The 27722-nt window shown below is 44.1% G+C and overlaps 1 protein-coding gene across 1 annotated transcript in view; it reads left to right on the top strand.

The window, feature by feature from the left end:
• The first annotated feature begins 7747 nt into the window (after positions 1-7747).
• TELO2 (telomere maintenance 2) overlaps positions 7748-27722 on the top strand; it is a 59486-nt gene continuing 39511 nt past the window's right edge. Inside the window, exons 1-9 of the mRNA XM_029577425.1 lie at positions 7748-8174; positions 11242-11588; positions 12927-13204; positions 14859-14927; positions 15709-15856; positions 18242-18344; positions 18615-18683; positions 19065-19206; positions 20447-20583. Coding sequence (XP_029433285.1) covers positions 11257-11588; positions 12927-13204; positions 14859-14927; positions 15709-15856; positions 18242-18344; positions 18615-18683; positions 19065-19206; positions 20447-20583 — 1278 coding nt within the window. The 5' untranslated portion in view covers positions 7748-8174; positions 11242-11256. The remainder of the gene's footprint in view (positions 8175-11241; positions 11589-12926; positions 13205-14858; positions 14928-15708; positions 15857-18241; positions 18345-18614; positions 18684-19064; positions 19207-20446; positions 20584-27722) is intronic.

Raw genomic sequence — 27722 nt, 5'->3', positions numbered from 1 at the left:
TGTATTCTGGATTGCTTATATCTGCAATATCACTTTACACCCACGTGCCTATTGCTTTTCTCATGCCGGGTTTCTGCTCCAGCTTTGGATTTCTTGTCCCAGCAGCTACTGCTGTTCCTTTTGCCTCTGCTCCACTTTCTAGCCTCGGCAGCTGCTGCTGACCTACTTTCTGGCCTTGGTGGCTACTGCTGCTCTTCCCAGCCCCTAGTTCCACCACTCCACTTTGCAGCCCTTGCTGAATATATTGAGGTTGGCATGCAGACCACTAGAGAAGGGTATCTGGGAGCTGGTAGTGAGTGGTTTTAGCACCAGGAAGAGGAATGTTTTGTCACCAAGATGTAAACAGAAGCACTTGGGGCCATGAGTGGCTCTTGTGTGTCAGTGGCAGTCTGGATGAGAAGAGGTCAGCGAGAGAGTTGCAGTTTCCTGGACTGCAATGTGGTTACAGTATGAGAGGGATGGAATGCAGATGACCTGTGATTAAGCAGCAATAAATAAAAATATCTAAAACTAAAAATGTAATGTAGCTGAGATGGGCAATAATGTGAGATGGCAGCCATCTTGTTAAACAAGGGAGGCGTAATCAGCATAATCAAAGAGAATGAGATTAGAAAACAACAAACGCTTTTTGTTCCCAGACATTTAGAGAGCAGAAAAGGGAGGCAGCAGACTGAAGTATTGTGGCATATTTATTGAGGTCTGAAGAGAGAAGCTGCCAGTATCTGCAACGCTTTCTGTCTATTGCCAAATGTATCTTGGTAATTAAAATCTTGTTAATTAAAATCCTGATACAAACCAACTCAGTCAAGAAGACGTTCTTCCTCTGATGTTATCCTCCACAGTATGAACTTTAAAACCTACCTAAGCTTCTGCATAAACACAAGAAGATTAAATGACTAAAACCAAAATTGAAAATAATATAAAGCCAGCAAACTTGAGCAAGGCAAATTTCAAATTCAGACATAGTGGAGAAGTAGCCTAGTGGTTAGAGCGGGGAAACTAGGGTTCAAATCCCACTGTCGCACCTGGTGACCTTGGGTGAATCGCTTTACAAAATTAAACTGTAAGCTGCTTTGATGTACACTTTGAAGTGCTGAAAAGCGGAATATAAATTTCTCCAAGGACAAGCAGGATGGTAATCGTCATGGATGGGTGACGTCATTAGATGGAGCCCAGCACAGAAAACTTTCTAGAAACGTTGACCGACTGAGCTTGCCAGTATCCACGGCAGGGTCCTTCCTTCAGTCTCTCTTTCCACGAAACTGAAGCCTCATGGCTGTGAAGCTCGCTCGTTTTTGCTATGAAAAACAACTTTTTTTTTTTTTCTTCCCATGAGTCCGTTGGGTCCTTCAACATGTTTTTCGCATGGCAGCAACAGTTCATGTCACACCATTCGTGTGGCTACACATGCACAGGGCGCAGTGAACATTTGCTCTCACAGTGGGCCAAGCCACCCAGGATCTTCGGGCTCACATATTAGTCACCACTCCGCTTTGGCGATCTCTCATGTGGTGGGAGACCCTACCTAACCTAAAGAAGGGGATGCCTTTCTTGGTGTCTCAGCCCCAGATTGTCCTCACCACAGATTCGTCCCACACAGGTTGGGGAGCCCACGTTGCAGATCTCAGTACCTAAGGCTATTGGTCCTTGCATGAACAGCTTTTCCAGATAAACTTCCTGGAGCTGTGGACGATCCGTTACGCCCTATGGGCATTCCGGGAGCACCTAACCAATAAAGTAGTCCTAGTTCAAACAGACAATCAAGTGGCAATGTGGTATTTGAACAATCAAGGGGGGACATCTTACCTCTTCTGGCAAGAGGCAGTGCAGATTTGGTCCTGGGCTCTTGCGAGAGGCATCTTTCTCCAAGCCGTGTACCTCCTGGGGACTGACAACATCTTGGCAGACTTGTTGAGTCTGACCTTCCAATCCCAGGAATGGTCCTTGGATAAGAAAGTTGCGAACCGCTGTGGGGAACCCCGGAGTTAGATCTGTTTGCCTCCCTGGAGTGCAGGAAAGTGGATCTGTTCTGCTCCTTGGTCCAAGCAGGCAGGGGATTGGTGTCGGATGCCATTTCACGGCACTGAAGCACCAACCTCCTGTACGTTTATCCTCCCCTGCCACTGGTCTCGAGGAACCTTCAAAAACTCCAACAGGACAGAGGCACCATAATCCTGATTGCTCCTTTTTGGCCATGCCAGATTTGGTTCCTGCTTCTGCAGGAACTGACTTCCCACCCTCCGATCTGGCTGGGTACTGCCCCAGACCTGATCACGCAGGACCAGGGCAGGCTGCACCACTCAACCTCCGAGCCTTATCCCTCACAGCTTGGATGTTGACTGGATGGCTGTACAAACTCTGGACCCACAAAACAGTACGGTAAACGGTCAAGAAAAGCCACGGATGTGAAAGAACAAAGCTAAACCAGAGCCTCGAAAAGAGGATTTATTAGTTGAATGTATATAGCCCGACTCTGGCCAAAGTTTCGCCTATTTCTTAGGCTGCATCAGGGGCTCTAGAGAAAAAATTTAATTTTAAAATAATAATAATTACAAAACAAAACCCAATAAAAATTAATTCAAACAATGATAAAATGAAAAAAATATAATAAATTACAGTTAAAGGAATGAGCAGAAAGGCTGACAGGTTACATAGTATAATCAAGAACAAAGGAAAGAATTTATATATAAAAATATAAATAAAGATAAAAAGTTACCTTAATTCAAGCTAAATAAGAGTATATCTCTGGGCACCATATATAGTTATGGGATATATATACACTAAAAATAAGTAAGATTAAAAAAGGCAGACTTTTGTAAGGATGCGCTCCTAAGGATAAACGACAAAAAAATTGTTGTAAATGTTTTTAAATTAGTGAGCAGAAATGTCAGTCATTCTTTATTTAAACTTCATGTTGGTTATCTAGCTCCAAAATGATTGAGATGTGTATTTAAAAAAAAATTTATTTGTAAATAGGTCGGGACCATTTTGTAGATGAACTCTATGCGAGTCAAGAAACATCCTGTCATTCAAATGGCAACATTAAATTTTGATATAGGAAATAGCCCGCGGCACACTCAATACTTTCCTCATATATTACTCATCTTGGTGCTTAAACACGCTAAAATAAAAATGTCTGTCATTGTAGCTATTGGTCTTTTAGGCAATGTGTAACTGCCTTAAAAATAAAACAAAACTAAAAAATGACTTTAAAGCACATTGAAATTAGATTAGATTAAAACATGCTTCATATAATTTATGAAGCATTTTATTGGGTTTTGTTTTGTAATTATTGTTTATTTTAATATTAATTTTTTTCTCTAGAGCCCCTGATGCAGCCTAAGAAATAGGCGAAACTTTGGCCAGAGTCGGGCTATATGCAATCAACTAATAAATCCTCTTTCCAAGGCTCCGCTCTAGCTTTGTTCTTGTACAAACTCTGGGCCTTTTGACCAGTGTGTCTCGGGTCCTGCCTCCCATGAGGCAGTGGAAGAGGTTCTCGTTTTGGTGTGAAGGGCATGGTTTGAACCCATTTTCATGTCCCACACCAAAGCTTTTGGACTACCTATTGCACCTCTCTGAGGCTGGCTTGAAGACCACTTGGTGAGGGTTCATCTCAGTGCCATTGCGCATATCAGGGGATGGATGGGGCCTCCATTTCCACCCATCCACTTGTAGGACTTTTCATGCGGGTCTTATGCAGCTTAAGCCTCTGACTGGCCCCCAGCTGTCTCCTGGGACCTCAGTGAGGTCTTGGCCCATCTCATGAGGGCACCGTTTGAGCCCCTAGGATCTTGCGATCTTAAGTACCTATCCTGGAAGGTCAACTTCTTGGTAGCGGTCACCTCAGCGTGCGGGTCAGTGAGCTTCAGGCTTTAGGGTCATACCCACCTTTTTCAAAATTTTGGCATGATAAGGTGGTCTTATGAACTCGCTCAAAGTTCCTCCCAAAGGTGGTCACGGAATTCCATATCAACCACTTTGTCTTGCCTACCTTTTTTCCAAGACCGCATGCTCACCAGGGTGAGCGCGCTCTGCACACTGGATTGTAAAAGAGCCTTGGCTTTTTACCTGGAATGAACAGCACCTCACCGCAAGTCCACTCAACTCTTTGTCTCCTTTGACAGGAACATGTTGGGGGTCGCAGTGTCCAAACAGACCACCTCAGTGGCTAGCAGACTGCATTTCTTTCTGCTATGCACAAGCGGGACTGCAACTTGAGGACCACATCAAGGCCCATTCGGTTGGAACCATGTCTATTTCAGTGGCTCACTTGCATGCGGTATCCACGCACACAATATGCAAGGCAGGAACTTGGAGTTCAGCCCACACATTCGTGTCTCATTATTGTCCGGACAAAGATGGACAATGTGACAGTCAGTTCGGTCAGTCTATTCTCCGTAATTTATTTCAGCCTTAGAGCCCAAGGTAGGAAGTGTTGGGTTTTTTCTTTGGGTCAGGTTTGCTTACCAGGTTTTGGCAGCTCTATTTGTTGTGCATGTTTGCACCTGTTAAAGGCTGTTTATGTTGGGAGCAGCCTATAGCTACATATTCACCCAGGTGTGAAGACTACCATCCTGCTTGACCTTGGAGAAAGCAGAGTTACTTACCTGTAACAGGTGTTCTCCAAGGACAGCATGATGTTAGTCCTCACGAAACCTGCCCGCCACCCTGTGGCATTGGATTTCTTTTGGTTAGATATCTTATTTTTGCAAACTGTGTTTATAAGACTGAAGAGGGAGCCCATGTGGATAGTGACATGCTGGGCATGCTCAGCGTGACGCTCAAAGTTTCTAGCAACTTTGACAAAAGTTTTCTGGGCCGGGCTCCATCTGAGGATGTCACCCATGAGTGAGGACTAACATCCTGCTGTCCTTCGAGAACATCTGTTATAGGTAAGCAACTCTATCTAAATAAAATAAATAAATGCATTCACAGGTATAAGAGGGGAGCTTGAGTGTGTAGAGAAAAATAAAATCAACAGAAAGCAGATCACTTCCACAGCAGAGTTCTTATAAGAAAAAACTGACAGAAAAATGTACCAATAATATTTACAAGACAAAATAACTTCAAGAATAGATTGAGAGAATCTACCAGAATTATTGGACTTCAAAAACAATCAACAGGATGATTTCAGAAGCACTGTAAAAGCATCATGGGTTATAAAGCTATTTATTTATTTATTTATTTATTTAAAATTTTTTATATACCGACATTCATCCAGGATATCACATCGGTTCAGCTAAGTACCTTGCTGAAGAGAAACCCGGTAATTTGGGCAGAATGATTAATTGTCTGTTTCCATTCATTTCAGAAAAGCAAGAGTTAGGTTTTTTTTGGTTAATCTTTTTCTTTTGTAGTAGATTAAGATGTTATGCTTCTGGTTAGGTCTTAAAGAAATTATTTCAAAAGAAGATACAGCTTTTACCTTTAAACTTTACTACTGCTGTTAGAGGTGAGATGCAGGTGTTAGGATTTTCTATCTTCCTTGTTTCAGAATAATAAGAAATTCTATCTGATCACAGTGGCAGAATTGTATGGCAGTGTATGACTATTTTTGGAAGAAAGGCAAGATGAAGAACAGAAAATAGCCTATTCTGCTGCAGGTTCAACTGTGACCATACCAAAGAGAAGAGTGAATTCAGCTAAGACCGATGACCCTAACAACTTGAAAATGGAGTTCAGGTTGAGAGCTTGCTAAAAGAATATTGCTATTTTTAAAGCCAAGGAGATAATGAGCGTTCACTACTGTTAAGAAGAGATTGCTCAGATGGAGCCAGGAGTAATAATTCAGCTGGCCATCTTCCTGCTAAGTATCCTTAGGCTCTTTCACAGTCTGTTCCCTCATTGACATTCACATAACTTAATATCCCTGAGGTACTAGGGATACTCTGCAGAGGATCCTTTCACCAGTATCAACTATAAGTAGGGACATTCATTTTTGTTTTTTATTGTTATTTATTTTTCCCAGGAATATATTGGTGTTTATGATGACAAGAGCAAAAGAAAATCAGTTGCAAAAAAGACTCATTTTTCCAGGTAACTATCAGACTCTATTGTGATGGACAGAAGCCAGGGCAACAACCAATATTAAGCAGATTCTCCCACTCACCCATGTGGCAGCATAGTCCTCTCTACGCCTATCCCCTGCCTACCCTGTCCCTCTGTGCCCTCCAACTCCCCATTCCTGAGAATCTGCCTCTCGCATCCTCCACCCTGCACTTCAATAGCATTCATCCTTACGAGTGGTGGCTCCAGCCTTCTCTCCTTCGGCAGCAACTTACTAGGTTCCCTTACTCTGCAGCATTGCACTTATGCTTTTGTGCGGGGCCAGGGAGCCTACCGGAAAGCGCTTCTGATGGATAGGGCTTGCTTCAAATGCATTCGTGGCACCAGCCTGCAGGCACTTTAGCTGCTTGGGAATTGAGGAGGCAGGACTTGAAAAACGATATGGGCTTTGGCCCACACTGGCTGCAAGGAGGTCTTGAAACACTGCATCTACAGCTCTGCAACAGCTTTTTAATCAGTCTAAAATTAGGGTGAATATTGGTATAAACAGATTGTCATCTTTGGAAAAATCCAGGAATTTATGGGTGAAAATCAGTTTAAACTAAAAATGAAGGCCTCTAACTATAAGCAACAATCTGCCTCCCTTTATTTCCAATAGGATGTCTCCTACCATCTTTATGCACAGACCTTGCCAGGCTCTGGAGTTGAGTAGCGCTTGGTTTACCCTCATGTGCCTGGGCAAGTCCTCCACTCCTCTCACAGAAAAGCCTTACTGTACTAAATAGGATTCCACTCAGTGTCACCTAGATCCACCCATTGTATGATTCTTCCCTGCTGTAAATTTCTCTTTCTAGCCTGGCTTCCAGCCACAAATCTGGTACATTTTGTTGAAGGGGTTAATAAACGTGGATAAAGGTGAACTGGTGCATGTGCTGTATTTGGATTTTCAGAAGGCATTTGATAAAGTCTCTTATGAGAGGTTTGTAAGAAAGCTAAAAAAAATCATGGGCTAGGAAGTAATGTCCTTTTGTGGATTACAAAACAGGAAATAGATTAGGATTAAATGGTCTGTTTTCTCAGTGGAAAAGGGGCTTAGAAGGGGTAAATGTGAATCCGTTATTTACTCTTTCAAATAATAGGGCTAGAGGCCATGAATTTAGCAAGAAACACATTTAAAACAAACTGGAGAAAATTCTTTTTCACTCATGGCACAATTAAGCTCTGGAATTTATTGCTAGAGGATGGGGTTAGGGAAGTTAGTTTAGCTGGGTTTAAAAAAAAGTTTGGATACGTTCTTGGAGGAGAAGTCCATAAACTGCTGTTAATCAAGTTGACTTAGTTTAGGGAATAGCCACTGCTATTACCAGCATTAGTAGTATGGACTCTACTTATTATTTGGGTACCTGCCAGGTACGTCTAACCTGGATTGGCTACTGTTGCAAACAGGATGCTGGGCTTGATGGACCCTTGGTCTGGCAACTTCTTATGCCTGAGACTGTATGTGTTAGAAACTAGGCGTCGTTTACTGATTGTTTAAATGTGCAAATGCAATAGTGGGAACCTGACTTCTAGCGTCACTGCAGACATGGCATTTCTGTAATGGCACCACTGTGCCACGTATAATTATGTACAGCCTCCTGTGCTGAAGGGTAACACTTTTGGTCTGCAGAAGACAATTTAACAGGGGCAGTCATCTCCGGTCCACCACTGACAGTATTCTCCCGGGGAGTGAGGGCTTTCCCTGAGCATGACAGAGGTTTCGCGTCATTTTAGCGGGCCTGAGAGAGTTAATAAACAGCCGCCCTTTGAGAGTGACGGTTTTCCCAGCAGCCGTTGCTGCCTCCCCTCGAGTGTTGCCAGATTCCGCTACTTTTTTTCTCTCGTTGTGTGGCACAATTGTTTTGAGCGGGCTGGGCAAATGGGAGGCTGTGTGCTAGCAGCCCTCTTTGTTTCTGGCTCCTTTTCTCCTTTGCTTCAGGCAGCCGCATAACCTTGCCAGCAGTCGCAGTGTGATGACTCGTCGGCAGCAGCCAATCAGGAACAGCAGAAGGCGACGATTGCTGCAGCTTGCGGAACTCCGAAGGGGAAAAGGCATGCGCTCCCGGTGAGCGAGAGCGAGTCACCGTGTACAAATTGCAGATTGACATGAAACCGAAGCCTGGAAGGTAAGCAGTTTCTTTCCACCTTGTTGTTGTGCTCGTATCGCTCAAATTTTCCAGCAAGCAGCATCACTAAACATAACTCATTCTAGGCAGGAGGCTTTACTTAGGAAAGATAGGGTAGAAATGAAACAGGCATCAAGTCTAAATCTGAATATCAGAAGCCTCCCCATCCTGAATACAGTCATCATTATGCGTTGGTCTAATTTCTCATTGTTACTCTTCTTAAAAATATGGATCTCAAAAATTGAGCATTAAATGTTAGGCTTTGTGAGTCATAATTTTATAAAAATATCCCCAAACCCCCACAAAACAATAGTGGTTGTGAGATATGACTATGCACCCTCCAGAAAAGAAAGCATGATATATGTTAGGCCACAAGAGACTTCTCTCAAAGCTTACAGTTTTACTTGTCTACAAAAACCTGATATTTTTTCTTGTACTTCCTGTAATCTGTAATTTTGCTTTATCATTTTTGTTTTCCTTCCTCTTTTTATTTTAATCATTTATATACTTTAGCAACACATATAAAATTGTTTTGCCAATAAAATTATCTGAATATGCCCACTGCCTGGTGCTGCTTATAAAAAAAAAAACAAAACAAAACAGAGCAGCCTGCCAGCACAGTCCAACCTTTCTGCCCACACTCCCTAACTTGCTGAAGTTGTCATTGCCACTATTGAACTCTTCCTCCATCTTGACTCTGAACCCAAAGCTATGCACCCTGCTGAAGTCTCGTCAACCCAAATTCTAGCTACACATGCAAAGTTCCACATTGGGAGTCACCACCAGGAAAATAAAATCTAGGGGGTAGATTTTTAAAGTTATGTGCGGGCTTAGATTTGTTCGCGCAAACAAATCTACGCCCGATTTTATAACATGTGCGCGCTACTGCGTGCATGTTATAAAATTCAGGGTCGGTGTGCACAGTTGTGCAACCTGCGCACACCGAGCCAAGCAGCCTGCCTCTGTTCCCTCTGAGGCCGCTCCGAAATCCATCCCCCCCCCCCTTTGTTCAGAAAGTTACGCCTGCCCTGGCCGGCTGCCGGAACACCATTCCCCGGCCGGGGGCTGGTTCAGAAGTCTCGGCCATGCCCCTTGGATACCCCTGGGCTGGCACCACACCCACGGCCCCGCCCCCGGATGCCGTGCCGCCCCCGACATGCCCCACAAGCAAAGCCCCGGGACTTATGAGCGTCCCAGGGCTTTGCGTGCACTGGCGCGCAGGGCTTTTAAAATCTGCCCCTAGGTGTCATTGTGGCTAATATGTTGAAATCCTCTGTCCGTTGTGCTAGGGATTATTAGGAAAGGAATGGAGAATAAAACAGAGAATATCATAATGCCTCTATATCACTTCAGGATGCAACCACACTTAGAATACTGTGTGCAGTTCTGGTCATCGCATCTCAAAAAAGATATAGCATAATTAGAAAAGGTACAGAGTAGGGCGACCAAAATGATAAAGGAGATGGAATGATCCCCCTATGAAGAAAGGCTAAAGAGGTTAGGGGAGATATGATAGAAGTCCATAAATAACGAGTGGATTGGAATGGGTAAACACAAATCAGTTTACGCTTTCAAAAAGTACAAAGACTAGGGGACATGCAATGAAGTTACTAGGTGATATATTTAAGAAAAAGAGGAGAAAATTAATTGCTGGAGGATGTGGGAAAAGCTGTTAGTGTAGTTGCGTTTTGAAAAAGGTTTGCACAAGTTCCTGGAAGAAAAGTCCATAAACTGTTAAGGTGGACTTTGGGGGAAATCCACTACTTGTCCCAGGGATAAGCAGCATAGAATCTATCGACCTTCTGGTATCCTGCCAATTCCTTGTGACCTGGATTGGCTACTGTTGGAAATAAGATGATGGACTTTGGTCTGACCCAATGTGGCAAAACTTATGTTCTTATGGATGAAGTCAGCATTCAATTACTGGTACAGAACCCAGGTAGGAGTGTGATCATTTGTTCTGGATATTTCAGATTTCCACTTAGTTTCTAAGAAACTGTAACAGCCTTTCTGGAGCTGGTGTAGTTCCTGGAGTAACTATTCTGAGTTTCTAGATGGTATTCTGGATACATGGTTGGTTGGTCTGCATCTAATCTGCTCCTGGTGAGAGTGAGATTTAGTTGGGTGTTAGATCTTTGTTGTTAATTTATTGTTTAAGAACAGTTTTAAATTGTTTAATTCTATTTATGGATTCTGTTTTAATATGTTATATTTAATTTTTAGAAGATGTAGCAACCTGAGAGAGTCCCAAAAAGTATCAAGGGATGTCATAAAATGATTTTAAATCACTTTAATGCAAATATCATAAACCCCAAAGGCAAGTCACTTCTAATTCATTTAAAAAGAAAAGCTATGCAGCCTTTTTGTGACCCTCTCAGGTTGATATTCCCTGGACTTTCTTTGTGGGTTGGTGTTCTGTGTCTCAGTCCCCCCTTTTTTAAAATTTTTTTTGCTGTATTTAATTTATATTCATATAATTTGTATTTGAGACTGAAAAGGCAGAATATAAGTGTTGGATGGGGTTGTAACACGGTTTCCTCATCGCTACCAACCTTGGGGAAAGGGGGAATAGCTTAGTTTTCAGTCAATTTAACAGCTGATGATTTAAATTCCATTACTCCAGGCAACGCGAGACTATTCCCTGCCAGTAATTGAGTTTGTTGTTAATATAAACAGGAGCCTCTAGGGCAGGCTGGACAGTTACCTGGTCAGTAGTTTCAATGAAACTACTCTACCTTACCTTTCATTCATATTTTAGCAGTTTTTCATTAATTTTGGTTCATGTCACTCTGTTTCCAACTTCCACAAAATAGGAATTCTAAACTTTAAGAACCACTGAGGTACACAATAACCTTCCTTGCACCACTACTAGGAAAACATCAGTTCTATAGACCAGGGAATTAGCTATGGCAACTTGTCTTTTCCATAGACAGGCATTTTTTTTTTTTTAGTTATTCCACTTTCTGGAGAATAGATAACAAGGGAAGGTTACTTTTCAGAGGAATGTCAAGGACAGGTGTCACTTTTTGTCACACAGCACTTTTTATTTATTTATTTTTATTTCCAGAGGTAAAGCTGAACAATGGAGCCTGAATGCCTTCAAGTGCGCTCTGCCGTCAGAGACGCCATGAACGTCCTCTCTTCCTCCAGTGACGGGGTCCAAATCGCCGCTGTGCTCACGGCCATGAAGCACTATTTGGGAGAAGGCGGGAGCTCTAGCACCCTCCGAGAACGAGAAGAGTTCAGAAGGGCGCACTTCTCGCCATTCTTGCGATGCCTCGTTGCTAAAATGATTCCGGAGAAGCTGGAGCTGCTCACCTTGGAGCAGCAGCAGGAGCTGTGGGAGAACTTTTTCCTGCAAGGACCGCCAGACCAGGCCTTTCTGGTTCTGCTGGACTGCATCGTATCTACAGAGTAAGCTCTGGCCGCCAGATCCAGGCCTAACGTCTCCTGGGATTGTTGTGTGGGCACGAGTGGTTAAGGATGTTTTACTCTGCTCCTTTCACTGGACAAATTAAGCCACTGAAATACTAAAAAAAAATCATTTTGCAGTGAAATTGCCTATATTATTCAGCATAGTCTACAACAGGTTTGGAAAGGTTTGGCTAAATGTGGTACGGCAGTAGCTCTTTTTATTTTAAATAATTTTTATTGATTTCCAATTAGTACAAATCATGCATACACATTTGACCTTAGAAAATACAGAGCACTTTATTAAGGAGGTGGGTAGAAAATGTAATTCTTACATCATTTTTACATAAGCTAAGGAAAAATGGCACACTCAGTTGTCTCACAAGGGAGAGACAAACGGGGGAAAAAAAGTATCAGAAAAGAAAATCCTGCCTTGTATGCAATTCCAGGTGATATTAAGCCAAGTCTACTGCCGACTCTTGATTACCAAGAAACCTCTCCAATTGTTTGGGGTCATAGAAGTTGTAATATCACTTTAGGGGATAATAAATATTTACACGGGAAATGCAGCAGGAAGGTAGCACCCGTTGCAGTTACCCGCCATCTGTTTCCCAAACCTGTCTTCACCTGAGCCGTGCGGCTCTAGAGACACTGGAAATACCGCAGTATACTTACCCAAGAAAACGCTCTGATTCAGTCTAAAAAAAACCCTTTGAAACATATCATTCTGATCAGATTCAAAGGTATAAACCTCAAGCAAAGTTGCACTTGGGAAATTCTTCTCCTGAGAATTAGGTAGAGGAATCCCAGTTGGTAAGAAAGTTCCAACCGGGGAACAGGCTGAGAGTTCCACGTTGCTTCTTACAGGGAGATAAAATACCTTAGATATTAAGGGAATCTGATACAAGAAAAAATGTGAACATTCAATATAAAATCTCCTAAGCATGTCTATTGGTGAAAATGAAGGTATTTTTGGAAAACTGATAAAATATAAGCTCATTAAAAAAAAAATAAATTAAAAAGCATTGAGTAAGCATTCAAAAGGCGGCATGAACATAAGAGAATAGGGCGGAAATGAATTCACCAAACTAAAATATTGCTTCAGGGAGGAAGGTGTAAGATTGGTGATATTTCTGAACTCCTGTTTCCCCCATAGATTTTCCAGCTGGGCTATATCTTTAGGGGTTGTCAGTACCTTCAAACACCTTTTATCAACGTCCCCATGTAGTGCTGGCATAACTCCTCGGGAGTGCAGTCCTGCTTTTGCCCATCTGGCGCTCTCTGGCCTCTGAATGAGCATCGGCCTTGGATTTTCTTGATTAATGTCCTATTTTGTTGCAGGCCCAGTTTCCGTCTGATGAAAGTGGTTGGGGTCCTGGAGAACTTCCTCTGCCAGGGGGGACTGATGGCACTGATGTGGCAGCTCTGTCAGCAGCAGGCGCAAATCACCTCGCCTCTCTTACAGGAAACTCTGCTCAGCAAGGTAGTGTGCCTGCCCGACCACCTGAGCAACAAGCTGCGAGAAGAGAACCCGCCTGTCTTCTACCCTCAGAACTACTTTCCCCTGCTGGGCAGGGAGATTGTCGCTGTCCTGCAGAAGATCTCGGATGCCCTACGAGGTGAGAGGCTGAGAAGCCCCGGGGAAAGGAAAGCAACCAACCGGCCACGGCTCTACGTGGCAGCGTGATCCGGAAGTTTTTGTGCCGCATCTCTTGAAACTCTGTGGTCTGAATATAAAATGGTAAATGTGATTTTGGGGGTGACACCTATGGTGCCAGTGTCATTAGATTTTCAACTTCAGCATTTTTCAGAAAATAAGGTGGGGTTTTTTGGGGGGTTTTTATGTGCTCTGTCGCTTTCTCCTGCCCCTTTGAGCTTTCAGTTTAATTGCAAGCCTTCATACACAGATAGTTAGTGGTCTCCCTATTTTTAACAAATTTGGAGCCCGCACTATCATTAATTCTAGGCAGGTATCCTAGTGTCCTGTCCCAAAAGGGAAGCTTGTCCTCCTAACCTGTCGCAGTGTCACGTACAAAGATACTGACCAGAACTGGCCCCGGGACATATTTCTCAGGCAGTCCACTAACTGTTCTTTTCTTGAGTTGGATCTGGGCCCAGGAAGGGATCCCAGTTGTTTTGCATGGGCAATGGTGCTGTCGAACTGGCCCCAGGAGTTTTTGTTTTTAATCTGCATATCTTTAATGACCATTTTCTGCCAAGTTTGTGAATATCTCTTGACATGTCAGGCAGGAAGCACAGTTTTACAGTGTAATGTTTATAGTATTTGACACAACCACAAATACACTTTCTGACTGTAAGACAATCATGGATTTGTCAGATTAGAGCACTGCTGTTTGTAACAATGTTCTCAGTAGAGAAATGATCCCAGTCAGCTGTGAAGGAATTTTGTTAAAGATAGAAATTCATGAGTCAGCAGATTAAGCAGAGAAAATAAGCATACAGAAACTATTTTTTTCAGAAATCATGGTTCAAATGGAAAAGAAAGTATTTTGTATTTGGCTGAGTTTATTGCACACTTTTTGCTTTGGGGCACCCGGGATTCTAGGGTAAATGTTCAGTAGGGTGCCTAGCTGGCACTGCACACAAATTCAAAGACTAGGTTCCTGCCTACTTTGTGTCTGAATAATGCACGCATTCATTTACACAGACTGAAAAGATAGCGTGAAGTAGGCACATAACGTTTTAAAACGTCAGTGGATGTGCCGAGTTTTCTTTCCCTTGTTACCGTGACTAAAAGTGCACACGTTGTGAACTCTCACACTTTTTTCTCTGGCTGAAAATCTGCTTTAGTGGGTTTGGGCTGATCTAGCCAGGTGAACTCTGTTTTTACCTGTGCCGTTCCTGGCTAAGCCTTTGAGAATTGCCCCTTTAATCTGTGGGCTTCAGGAATGTAACTGATAGCCTAAATGACTTAGGCCAGCCCCTTGATCTCTCCTTGTGCACCACTGCAATGATTTCTCCAGCAGCGTTGGGTGCAGGATGAACTCACAGGCCTGGGTCATAAGTCAGAAGATTTCTTGCTTTTTTTCTCACAGGCTTTAGCTGTGTTTTTCCCCTTGAGGTTTTGGAGACCTAGTGTGGCGTTGGGGTAGTGTGCGTTATTTAATTGTAGCCGATATAATTTCTGTTGCGATGTAATCCAGCGAAGAAGAATATTCTTGGATTTGGCGGCATATAAATCTTTGCTGAATAGATAAATGAGGATCCCTCCTCACGGTATCGTCCTTGTCTCTCTTTTTTTTCTTTTGGCAGAGGAGAAGAGCTGCTCCATCTCCTTTGTGTCGCAGGTGCTGGGGAAGGTTTGTGTGCAGGGGCGCAGAGGTGAGTCCCTGGCGGCGTCGCGCTTGTCCCTGTGCTTACGTAAGGAAGCAGACCCACGCAGGCTTTCCAAGCACGTCCCAGGCTCTGGCAGGAAGCGACTTTAAACCAGCAGCACTAGCCAGATTCTTAAGAAAATGACCAGTTCCTTTTTTTTTTTTTTATCTCGTTTGCTCCCTCTTAGTTTTCCTGGGAATAAAACCTCCATTCTTTGTGAGCTTTATGTGGGCTGTTTTTTGTACCTTTTTGAAGCACTAGGTTTTTAACTTTTTATTGTGTTATGCTCCTTTTGGTCTAAGACAAAATATCCTTCCTTGCTTCCAGTCTCAGCTGTTGACGTAATCATTGTCTGTGAAACCTGCCTGGTATCCTTTTGTAAGGGCTGCTGAAGCAGGTGGAGCCTTGAGGAAGTTTAACCTTTGAAAATGGCTCCCCCTCTGAAGGGGAAAGAGTGCATATTTTTTTTTTCCCTGCAGTGGGAGAAAGGAGGTGGTAGTGGGGAAAGTCTGCACAAGGATTTCATTTTGAAAGTGCACCTGCAAAGCCTGTGGTTTAAGGAATCCACACGGCACTGACCGCTATGGGATTTTCAAAGGGAAATTCCACAGGGAAGAGTGCTTTGAAAATCAGCCTTGCTTGTAAGCACTGCAGGAACTTCCAAAATTGCCCTCCTTGATGTTAACTTCTTGTTGAGTGCCTGGTTTTTCTTTCCTCTTTGAGAGCCGTCCATTCCCTGGGAAAGTTCCTTAACCTTTTATTTATTTTTTTAATCCCCCCATTGTAGAGGAGGTTCTGAGCGTGGTTCTGCCTCACTTGACGGCTTTCACCCAGTTGGACTGCATCTGGCAGAGGATCTGCTGGAGATTGGTTGAGTCTGTACCAGACCGCTGGATGGAGGCAGTCATTTCTGGATTTGTTCAGATGGCACCTGGGTAAGAGACTAAGCTGCTGCTTCCTTGGAGTTGCACCTAAAACCATTGCATGTACTTATTTTAGCTTTAATTTATTGCCTAAGCTACCTGCTCAAGGCAATGTGTAAAATTTGTACCCAGTACCAAAGCATGGTTGCAAAATTTAAATACATTAAAAAAAAAAAAAAATCAAACATCTCTTAAAAAATAAAAAGAATACTAAAATCTTAAGAACTAAGACAATTGAAATGCTTTCTCTCACAAATGACCTTCAGATTAATTTCAACAAACATGTAATGGCCATAGAATTGGTACAAGGAAAATCCCTTTACCAGCAAACTGAATACTGACATCCGGTGTAAGGAAACGGACTGCGTGCAGGTGCTGGCTGTCCCAGAGTCCTTAGACACCAGAATTTAAAGCAGAAAGAGATTTCTGGGTCTTAAGTTGGGTCCATGCAGGGCCTTTATAAATCAAACAATTATTTTAAATTGGGATCTAAAGGTAACTGCGACCAGTGTAGGTTGGAAAGCAGAGGAGAAATGTGAAGGTCGATATTCAAAAGCCATTTAGAGGGATAACTGAAAGGGAATGGCTAACCGGCAATATTGAAAGCCGTAGGCAGCTAAATTGTAGCTGCATAAGTTGGAGTGTTTCAGGGGCGGGCGGGAGGGATTTCCGGGTGGTGCGGAGTTAGCTGCGTAACTTATGAGACTAACTCTGGTCATGTCGCTGATATGACCTAAAGTTGGCTGCATAAACATGCAGGTAACATCTAAGATAGCTGGGTATTTTTAGCAATGCAACTGAGTCGCTGTATATCCGGCTAACTAGTTGAACCGCTCAGCAGCTGAATATTGGCCCCATGATCTCTTATTTTCCAACCCATGACTAACTTTGCAGTAGCATTTTGAATCTGTTCTAGGCTGCACAGTGTCTTCAAATGTAAACCTACAAGCAGAGTTCCAATAACCTACAGGTCACATCAGTAAGGCAGGGCATACTGTGTTAAGTTGGACAGAAGGGGCTTTAAGTTGTGTACCAATCAAAGCTTAAACCAAGCTTTTTTGGATGACCAAAAACATGTCTGTCTCAGATCTAAGTAGGGGCTCAGAATAATACCTACATTTTTTGATTTCAGACAGTTTTGTGATCCTATCTTGATCCAATTTAATCTGTAGCTCTGATCTGCTTATCTAAAGTAGCTCAGGCTTGGCGGCAATAAGGATTAATCCATTAACTTTCAATCGAGAAGATGTAGCCATAAGACAGTCATTTTCTCCATGGGATCCAATGTATCAGGTTCAAAAGAGCTCGGTGTATGGCAATGGTTAAAAAGGCAAATAGAATATTAGGAATTATTTGGAAAGGAATAGAGAACAAAACTGAGAATATCATAATGCCCTTGTATAGATCCATGATATGACTGCACCTTGAGTATTGTGTTCAGTTCTAGTCGCCTCATCTAAAAAAAAAAAAGACATAGCGGGTATGGAAAAGATACAGAGAGGCGACAAACAGGATAAAGGGAATAGAAAAACTAAACAGTTGGAGCTTTTTAGCTTGTAAAAGAGATGACTGAGGAGAGTCATGATTGCAACTTAGAAAGTCGTAAGTGGGATAGAACAGGTAAATATCAGGAACTTTGAAGCAATGCTAGGACTAGGGGACACAAATGATAGGAAGTATTTTTTCATTCTGTGCACAATCAAGCTATGGAATCTGTTGCCAGAGGGTGTGGTCAAGGTAATTAACATAGAGGGGGTTCAAAAGAGGATTGGACCAAGTTCCTGAAGGAAAAATCCATAAACAGTCATCGGCCAGGTCGACTTGGGAAAGCCAATGCTTATCCATGGGAGTGAGGGAGAAAAAACCAGATCAGCTCTGAGGGATCCGCCGGGCACTTGGGACCTGGACTGGCAACTCCTCCCTGTGCAGGGAGGTGCGTGGCTTATCTTGTGTTTTCTTGGTGCTGGAAACTCCTGCTCAGAAGTGAAGTAAAGATTCCAGGGCTAATGTTAGTCTCTGGTCAGACTCTCGAGTTCTGGTGCCAGGACCTGTATTTGAGGGTTTTCTGCATATAAACAATGTTCTTTGTGTTTTTTAAAGTACTTTTTTGGGTTAATTCACTTTTTTTTAAGCTCCCAATGCATTAGCATACTGCATCGGGAGTTAAATTCTTTCAGCGTGCATTTTACATACTCCTGGACGGAGTCTGCGTCTGTTCTGTGCTTCTTCCCGTTTTTATTGATAACTTTTTGTTTGTTGAGCTGTCCGAGTGTTCTTCAGGAAGGCAGCCAGTGGTCAGGGTGCAATTTAACATTTGTATGAGAGCTGCCTGAAAACCTGTATTGGTGGTAGTAGTAGATGAGAGCAGACCCTGCATTCATCAGCATGATTTTCTAGGGCAAGTGATCTCTGCAGACTGTTGGGGAACTTGGTGATGAAAAACAAGAAGGCACAATTTGTACTGACACAGAAGATGCTGCTTCTGCAATACGGATATAAGGTAAGAACCTGAGGTCCTGTGGCCTTGCATTGTGGATGTGTGGTAGGAGCCAGAAGCCTTGGTCTGCTTTGCTAGGCTTTCTCGTAAAGAGCTCTGTTTGATAGTTACTGTGTGGCCATATCCAGGTTATAAAGCAAATCCCTGCTCTGTTTGCACTGAGGCAGCTACCGCTGCTATTTTCAGATTCTCCCAAATTCCCTCTTCCCCCCCCCCCCCCAATAATAATCTCATCCTCTTGAAGTGACAGTAATTCTATGGGTTCTATTGCAGACTTCTGTGTTGCAAAGCCTTCTGGGATACCTGGCCCTTGACAGTAGTCGACGGCCCTTACTGATGCAGGTACGTGGGATGCTTTTCTTCCTTGCGTGGATTTCAGTTTCTAAAGCACGGTCGGTGTGTAGTTCTGTATGTTGAAATATGCCAGCCTTGAAAGATCTGATAACTTTAAACAGAAAAGTTAGGGAAAATGGGGCTGCTGGGTGTGGTGTCCAAGATCTGTCTCCGATTCACACTGTTTGGCATTGGGGGAAAATTAGAGTTGGGCAGGGGATCCTGAGCACGCTACCCTGTGGGAAGTGTGCTCTGCCTGCAGCTTAAATGCTTCGCGCACAGTTAAAAGGTGATATGCAAACATTGCCGTGCACAGAAGCATGTTCTGCAGTCTGGGGAGACACTTGGCAGGGAAGCCCTGAACCCTGAGTTCTCTCTTTGCCGGGGCAGGTGCTGAAGGAGCTCCTGGAGACCTGGAGCAGCAGCAGTGCAGTGAAGCACTCACCCATGGAGCAGCAGCTGTACATCAGCAAAGCAATCTTGATCTGTCTGTGTCACCTGAAGGAAGCAGAGATGGAGAGCTACAGGCAAGGTGAGGAGGAGCAAGGCCTCATGGTATTTGCCTGCTGCTCTCATTGCTGATAGATGCAACCTTTTCATTTAAAAAAAAAAAAAAAAAAAAAAGTCTCCTACTGGAATTTAATAGCTCTGTGCACCACTGGGGTCCATTGGAAGTTTGAACCAACCACAAAGTTAATTCCTTGAAGCTAAAAATATAGAGACTTTGATGAATAAAATACATTTTAGCAAATAATAAAATTGTACTGTTCTGTCTTTGTTGCTTTTGATTCCTGATTTGAACAGAAAAGGAAAGCGTATACAATGAACACGTAACTGCACAGAGACAACAGCAATTCTGTCAGGGTTTCAGGCCTGTTACTGGCCCACTTACCACATCTATCAATATTTATTTATTATATGTCCTATCAGTGTAATCCAGGGCAAGTTAGAGTTTTCAAAGGGATTCTGCATGCAAGTAACATGTATACTATATGTTTTATAAATATTGAGAGTATATTTTCTCTTGATAAACAGGGCTGAATTAGCCATTACGTGTGGATGATGTTACCTGGTGGCACCAAATAGACCTCTCTCTAAGCTACTGGAACTTTTCCTCTACTGAGCATGTGCAGGAATTCACGCTTGTCCATTGCCTTGCAAGTCCCCACAGTCTTTTTTTTTTCCATCTGAGCAACAGGACAGACATGAACCTCTCTCTCTTTCTTCTTATAACTATATTTTTTCTATCTAAAAAGTTGCTTGGCTGCTTCAGCAGCCTCCCCAAACAGTACTTGACTGGATTAGCTTAAAAAAAATAGGAATGTGACTGCACCTGCACCATCTACTGGAGACAGAGTAAGACTGAGGGGCTGTGACTGGCACAGGGTCATATATGGCTCAGCCCGACAAGTTTTGCTCTGTCTCCATCTACTGGTGCGGAGTCACAACCCAGGTGTCCTGGACTGATCCTGGTACGTACAGGGAAGCTTTGTTACATTTACCTAGATCCTGACCATGTCCAGGCAAACTGTTTCAACTGTGGACAGATGTCTCTGCCTTCACAGAAAGCAAGGGCCTATACACAGAGGAACTGAGAAGCCACAGTCTGCCGTCCTCACATAGCACAGCCTCATCTGCCTCACCAGGAAGGCAGTTGAGCAGGGGCACCTCTAAAATATTTGCCCCATCGGTAGCCATAAAGCTGTTTCTTAGCAGTGGCAGATAAAGAGGACTTGTGTGCTGTTTTCAGCTCTCCATTCATGTACTTTCAGAACTCCTTGGTTGCTTGATGGCAGGAGTGCAGTGCCACCTGGATAGTAACCTGCCCCAGGTGCGACGGCTTGGTATGATCATAGCAGAGAGCATTAGTTCCCACATCAGTCTGGACGGCTCTTGCCTTAAGTTCCAGGTAAGTTCTGGGAGCTTCTCCAAAGCCCTAGCATGCACGTAACATAGTATTTACAGCGGAAAAAGACCAAGTTTCTTACGGTAGTAACTGCCCCCATGTTTCTGTTATGTTTATGTCTGTGTATATATGTTTGTCTGTAATGGGTCACTTTTCCTTAGCATGTCTGACAGAATGGCTTTGATGTCTGCTAGAGAAGGGAGTACTGTAATAAACGTAGTGAAACATGGATGGGAGAAATATGGCTGAACTCAAAGCAACATGCAATGAAAATGCTGCTGACTTTGTTCTTTAGATTTCATAAATAACATTTTGCTGTCAACATCCCTTTATTTCCTTGAATTTTGCTGTATTTAGATAAAATTGGTTGCTACTATTTGCCCAGATAAATTGTCATGCAGTGTATGTACGCTGAGGTGGCTTCATGTAGGTACTCTGATTTTGAGAGCCTGCTGGATGCAAGAAGCCGTACAAAGCAAAGTGGTTCACCTGTAACAGGTGTTCTCCATGGGCAGCAAAACAAGTACAAGAGGGGCAATGTCATCTGATGGTGCCAAGTCAGATCGTTTCTTCTCTCAAAGCCCAGAAAGTTCTACTTTGCTGTCTGAGCATGTGCAGGTCATCCCGAGCTAGCTGTCCCGTGTGCAAGTCTCCTCAGCCTCTTTACAAGCTTCATAAATTTCCCAGGGAAGTGGGAGGCATTGTGCGGCTGATTGTATTGCTGTCCACAGAGAACACCTCTTATAGGTAAGCAACTTTGCTTTCTCCATGGGCAAACACCACAGTACAGCCACATAAGATGGGACTTCCCAGCTGAGGGTTGCTTCAAATAGCCTTTGAATTTCATTGTTTTTCTGCAAAGCATCTGATAAGAACATAAGAACATGCCATACTGGGTCAGACCAAGGGTCCATCAAGCCCAGCATCCTGTTTCCAACAGTGGTCAATCCAGGCCATAAGAACCTGACAAGTACCCAAAAACTAAGTCTATTCCATGTTACCGTTGCTAGTAATAGCAGTGGCTATTTTCCAAGTCAACTTAGCTAATAGCAGGTAATGGACTTCTCCTCCAAGAACTTATCCAATCCTTTTTTAAACACAACTATACTAACTGCACTAACCACATCTTCTGGCAACAAATTCCAGAGTTTAATTGTGCGTTGAGTGAAGAAGAACTTTCTCCGATTAGTTTTAAATGTGCCACATGCTAACTTCATGGAGTGCCCCCTACACTTTCTACTATCCGAAAGAGTAAATAACCGATTCACATCTACCCATTCTAGACCTCTCATGATTTTAAACACCTCTATAATATCCCCCCTCAGCCGTCTCTTCTCCAAACTGAAAAGTCCTAACCTCTTTAGTCTTTCCTCATAGGGGAGCTGTTCCATTCCCCTTATCATTTTGGTCACCCTTCTCTGTACTTTCTCCATCGCAATTATATCTTTTTTGAGATGTGGTGACCAGAATTGTACACAGTATTCAAGTTGGGGTCTCACCATGGAGCGATACAGAGGCATTATGACATTTTTTGTTTTATTCACCATTCCCTTTCTAATAATTCCTAACATAGTTTGCAGGAAGTTTGGGATGATTATTTAGAAATGTTCTTAAGCAACGCTTGTCCAAAAGTACTGTCTCTGTGTGAGTTCTTATCCAGATGATAAGGTTTTGTAAAAATGTGCAGTGTTCGCTATGTTGCAGCTTTACAGATATCTTGGGTTGTTGCCAAGTTATGTGCCATTGATGCAGCCGTTAGTGTCACTTGATGTGCTTTTATTGGTTGTGGTGTATCCTAACCAATGGTTGCATAACAATGAGAAATGCATTGTCAGCTATTTTGATGTTTTTTGACAGCTATGTGTTTTATTTTTTTAGCTGTCTCCTAGGATATGAAAAGTTGGTTTAGTTTCCTTAGTATTTGTGTTTTATCAAGTAAAACTAAAGGGCTTTTCTTCAGTCCAGGGTATGCAATACCTGTTCGGTCATTGACACATGCGCTTTAGGAAAAAATGTTGGTAGAATTATTTCTTGATTTAAGTGGAATTCAGAGACAATTTTTGGAAGAAACTTTGGGTCAGCTTTGAATATTTGGGTATAGGGAGATATAGATTACCAATGCCTGTAGTTTACTTACTTTTCTGGCTGATGTGACTGCTATTAGAAATAAGGTTTTCTCTGAGGACAAGCAGAATGGCAGTCCTCGCACGTGGGTGACATGATCCGATGGAGACTGGCAGGGAAAACGTATGTCAGTCATTTATTTTTCTACTGATAGCTCATGTTTTTGTTCTAATAATAAACTCAGATAAATTCACAGGGAAAGTAAAATAAAAACTGAAAACAAATGTCCCTAAGGGATACCTTTCATATATATTCAGTGTATATGTATGTATGTATATATATGTATTTCCTTAGTGTTAGGGCAGGTCACTCCCAACGAGTGGGTTATGCACCTCTGCCAGCAGATGGAGATGGAGCAAAAGCTGATGTCCTGGCTATATAGTCCCGCCCTGACATCAGTCCGCCAATATTCTCTGTCTCCAGCAGATGGTGCACATGCATTTCCCTTCAGGGTATCGCCTGTGAGTATAAAAAAAAAAAGGAAAGAAAGAAGTTGGAAAGGAGAAAGCAGAAAGAGGAGATGTCTATGTAGCACTGCTTGTCTCCTGAGGTGATACTGTGCTGTGCCTTCAGTCTGGTAGACTTGACTGATGTGGACCTAAATTCCAATTAGCGGTTGCAGGCCGAGAGAGGTTCGGTGATGAAAGCTTTAGCCCTCTCCCCTCGTAGCTGGGACCCGTTCCTGCTCTCAGCCAGGGAGGACTGAGCTCAGGTGAAAGACAGTGAAAGGAAGACCCGTTCCTGCTCTCAGCCAGGGAGGACTGAGCTCAGGTGAAAGACAGTGAAAGGAAGACAGCAAGAGAAGAGTCTGTTTCCTCAGCGTTCAGCTGCCCTGCTCACGTCTCTGGGGAGTTCTGTTAGGTGAGGAGAGAGTTCAGGTTTGGCTAGGCCTTGCTCCCAGGCTTCTCCTATTTTGGCGCATGATAAGCCGCAGGGTAGTTTTGCGTGTCTTTTGCTGCAGTCTGTCAGCGAGTTTTGCGAGTCTGTGTAGGTATCCGGTTTCGTTTGAGCGTTCTTCTTTCTGGATGCACATCTTGTGCAACCAGTTTGGGCTGCCAGTTGGAGAAGTGGCCTAAGCATGGGCTCGAATGCACATTTTTTTGTGTCCATTTTGGGCACACTTATACGTAGTTAAGCTAGGTGTGAGCCTTCATCAGTCTGCACGCATGTGGCATGGTGCCTGTGGCAAAGAAACCTAAGCGCTTGTCTATCTGTGCTGCATGCGACATCAGGGCCAATCAGCTGGAGCTTTCTTTAAGCCTGGGTCAACACTGCCTGGATGCTCTGGGAGATTTGCCGCTTTCTGATTTTGCAGGCATTGGTAGAATTCTTCCAGGGATTGCAGACATTTCTGCTGGGCAGGTCATCTGAAGTGGCATTCCCTGTACGTACCCGGATCAGTCCAGACGGTGGGTTATGTCCCCCGTCCAGCAGATGGAGTCAGACAAAGCTTCGAAGGGTGCTGCTTTGTAAACCAGTGCACCCTCTGTCAATCCCCAGTATGTTTCTGACTCCAGCAGATAGGAGTGGGGGAACCTCTGCTCCCCCCCAGGGCACTGCTTCAAGCTAGATTTATTCTCTTTCTAAGCTTACTTGTTTTTGTTTGTTGGATGGATCAAGTTCTTGTAGTTTAAAAAAAAAAAAAAAAGCTATTAGCTTACAACTTGCAGCCCGAACTGTTTTTTTCTCACAGTCTCCCCTCTCTGCTTTCTCTTTTAACTGTGTACCAGGTAAGTTTTTGGTATTTCTTTCCTTCACAGATTTAGCTCGCTAACTCTGCGCTCCCGGGGGTGTATGTTGGAGGTTCCAACCTCTCCCCCTTTTGCCGCTGACCGACCCGCTGCCCCGAGATGCCATTTTCCTTGGGGCAGCCAGCTACAGAGATGTACATTCCTCTGGGGCTTTCTCCTTCCTTATTAGGGTCGGAGAAGGAGATTGATTTATTTTCAAGCGGAGGTGTTTTCCCGCTACTCGCGGGACTTGCAGCTTATTTCCTCATGGCTTCCCCCTCGCCTGCCATGCCGAGAGCTTATCGATGTTTGGCGTGTGGGGAGCCTGGATCGCGGCTCTCCCGCGAGGGGATTTGTACGAGGTGCCTCCCTGGTGAGGAGGGCCCCTCGCAGCCGGCGGGAGGCTCAGTTTCGCGCCTTCAGGCGCACCTTAATGTGCAGCAGCCGGCCTCGATCCCGCCTAGCGCGAGAACGGTGGCCATTTTGGATACAGAGCCAGCTGCTGCTGCGAACCCAGGAGGAGAGATCCTGAGGAGATTTTTTCGCTGTTTCTGTGGTGCCTCCTCTGGGACCCTGTCCTCCGGCAGGAGATCCCTCCCTTGGGGCCGCCTCCGTTTTCCACGGATTTTGTGCTATTATTGCACAATGCCTGCTTGGCCAGGATGAGCCAGCCTCTGGATCCAGCGGCAGGGTCACCTCCTCCCAAAATCATCAGGATAGCGGATTCTCCTCCTGCGGGGGCCACCCAGGGAGTTGAGGGCTTAGGGGCAGGAGCACCGGGGGTCCCTCAGGGGCCGCCAGGGTATGTTTGGTTCATCCACCTGTGGAGGGTGTTGATACTGCTCTGGATCCAGACCAGGAGGATCCGCTACTTATGGTGCAGAGGGAAGGGGACGATCCCAGAGTTCTGCATATATTCCAGAGGGACGAGCTGGACTCCCTTATTCCACATATCCTGCAGGAGTTGGATATTGAGGCCCCACAGGAACCACCTGGGCCCACTCTTCCGGTGAAGAAGGGAGACCCTGTGCTGGCAGGTCTATGCCCTCCATCAAGGTCCTTTCCTACCCATCCTACTCTTCTTCAACTTATATCCAGGGAATGGGATTCCCCTGAGGCCTCCCTTAAGGTCAGCAGAGCAATGGAAAAACTATATTCCCTCCTGGATGAGTTCCTGGATCTGCTAAAGGTTCCGAAGGTGGCTTCAGCGGTTTCGGCCGTCACGAAAAGAACAACCATTTTGGTGACGGGAGGTACAGCTCTGCGTGATCTGCAGGATAGGAAGCTAGACGTGTATCTCAAGATTGTTCGAGGTGTCCCCGCTGGGAGTTCGAGCAGCCATCTGTAGCTCCCTAGCACAACGAGCGGGCCTTCGCTGGGTTCAACAACTTCTTAGCTTCCAAGACCTACCTCCGGGGGAGGCGCAACAGGCAGGCCGCCTGGAAGCCGTCACAGCGTATGGAGCAGATGCTCTGTATGACCTTCTCTGAGTTCTGGCCAGATCCATGGTCTCGGCAGTCTCGGCCAGACGCCTCCTCTGGCTCTGCAACTGGTTGGCGGATTCCTCCTCTAAATCACAGTTAAGTTTGCTACCTTTCAAAGGCAAATTTCTTTTTGGAGACTACCTCGACCAGATTATCAAGTCCCTCGGAGAGAATGAGGTGCATAGGCTTCCGGAAGATCGGCCGCGGATTGCTAGGACGTTCAGTGCCTCCAAAGGCCGCTTCCGCAGCCAACGACGTTTCCGCACCACAAGTCAGACGACCTCTTGTCTGCCTTCTTCACGTTCCCAGTCCTGGTCCCTTTCCTTTCGAGTCCGGAGACAGGCACGTGATGGCCCCAGCCCCAGGGACATCCTTCAAGTCCTCGCAATGATGCCAGGCTGGCCTACTCCCCGATCCCCAGGATAGGGGGACAGCTTTTTCTTCTTCTATGAGGAGTGGGTCAAGATCATGTCAGATCAGTGGGTCCTAGATATTCTAAAGCAGTGGTTCTCAACCTTTTTTTGGCCGGGACACACCTGACAAATGGTTCTCACATGCGTGACACACTGAACATGTGACCATCACGGGGCTAAATGTAAACATGCACTCTGCATCCACAGGAATCCCCTCAACCCTCAGCAATGAGTGCAGAGCAGATCTAGGGCATAACCCGTACAACTCACCATACAAAAAAAAAAGATATTCTGGTTCTGATGACATCTCAGTAAAAGCAAAACAAACTCCCTTTACTACCAGGCACAATAGCCTTCCTTATGAAAAGAGAGTAATTTACCACTAATGCATATCCTATTGAGAAAACACATCAAATAAGATTGATACAAATGCCTACATGCTAGTAAAATACCTCACTTTGGTCACACACCCAGAACTGACCTTCACCAAGTACAGAAAAAACACAAATTATAAATATGGAGACAGAAACTGGAACGGAAACCCAAAAAAGCCACTCTGCATACAGTGCAAACCTGGAAAAATGGTAAGAGAAATATAGCACCTAACAGACTCAGGATTTGCAATAATGCACACAAACTAACCTGCACAAAGTTACACCTGTATTACGGAACACACGCAAACAGTAATAACCCTATCTAAGAAATACAACTATTAAACCAGGCCATAAACACTAAAACATTTCCTATTGGGAAAACAGAATAAGCCAAGCTGCTACAGAGCCCCACACAGAAATCATTGTAAAGTTATACCAAAAATGTTACAAAACAGCTGCTGAACAGAATAATATTCAATTAAATACTCATAAAAATTATTAAAACATGTCCAAATATCAATAAAATATTTCAAAACAGCAGACATCGTATAATACCCAATAATTAAAATGGCAGTCAATCAAGAAAAATAAATTTAAAAAGCCACCTTTACTTACCCTCTCCAGCAACTCTCCTACTCCTTTCCCTTCCAGGCCAATAGCACTAACCAGAAGCAGCAAGGGCTGCTGAAGCTCTGTCCTCGATCTTCTTCCTTAGCACCCACAACCAGTCACTCACAACACACACACCCCCAATTAGACCCCACGACCAGTCTCGGTCTCTTTCACACCAGTCATCTTCCTGGCCAGTTTCTCTCTCTCACACAGAAACACATCACCTCCCTGACCAGTCTCGCTCTCTCAATCACACTCATGTTCTCTTATATACAAGCTCTCAATCACACACAAAAGCTCTTACACCCATTCACACCAGCTCTCACCCAGGCTTCCATTCACACCCCTACACACAAGCTCTCACCCAAGCACCTATTCACACCCCTACACACAAGCTCTCACCCA

Source organism: Rhinatrema bivittatum, chromosome 14, assembly GCF_901001135.1.
Source record: "Rhinatrema bivittatum chromosome 14, aRhiBiv1.1, whole genome shotgun sequence".
NCBI lineage: Eukaryota > Metazoa > Chordata > Amphibia > Gymnophiona > Rhinatrematidae > Rhinatrema > Rhinatrema bivittatum.
Note: the sequence above shows the minus strand (reverse complement) of the source record. Positions and strands in the feature narration are given on the sequence as shown.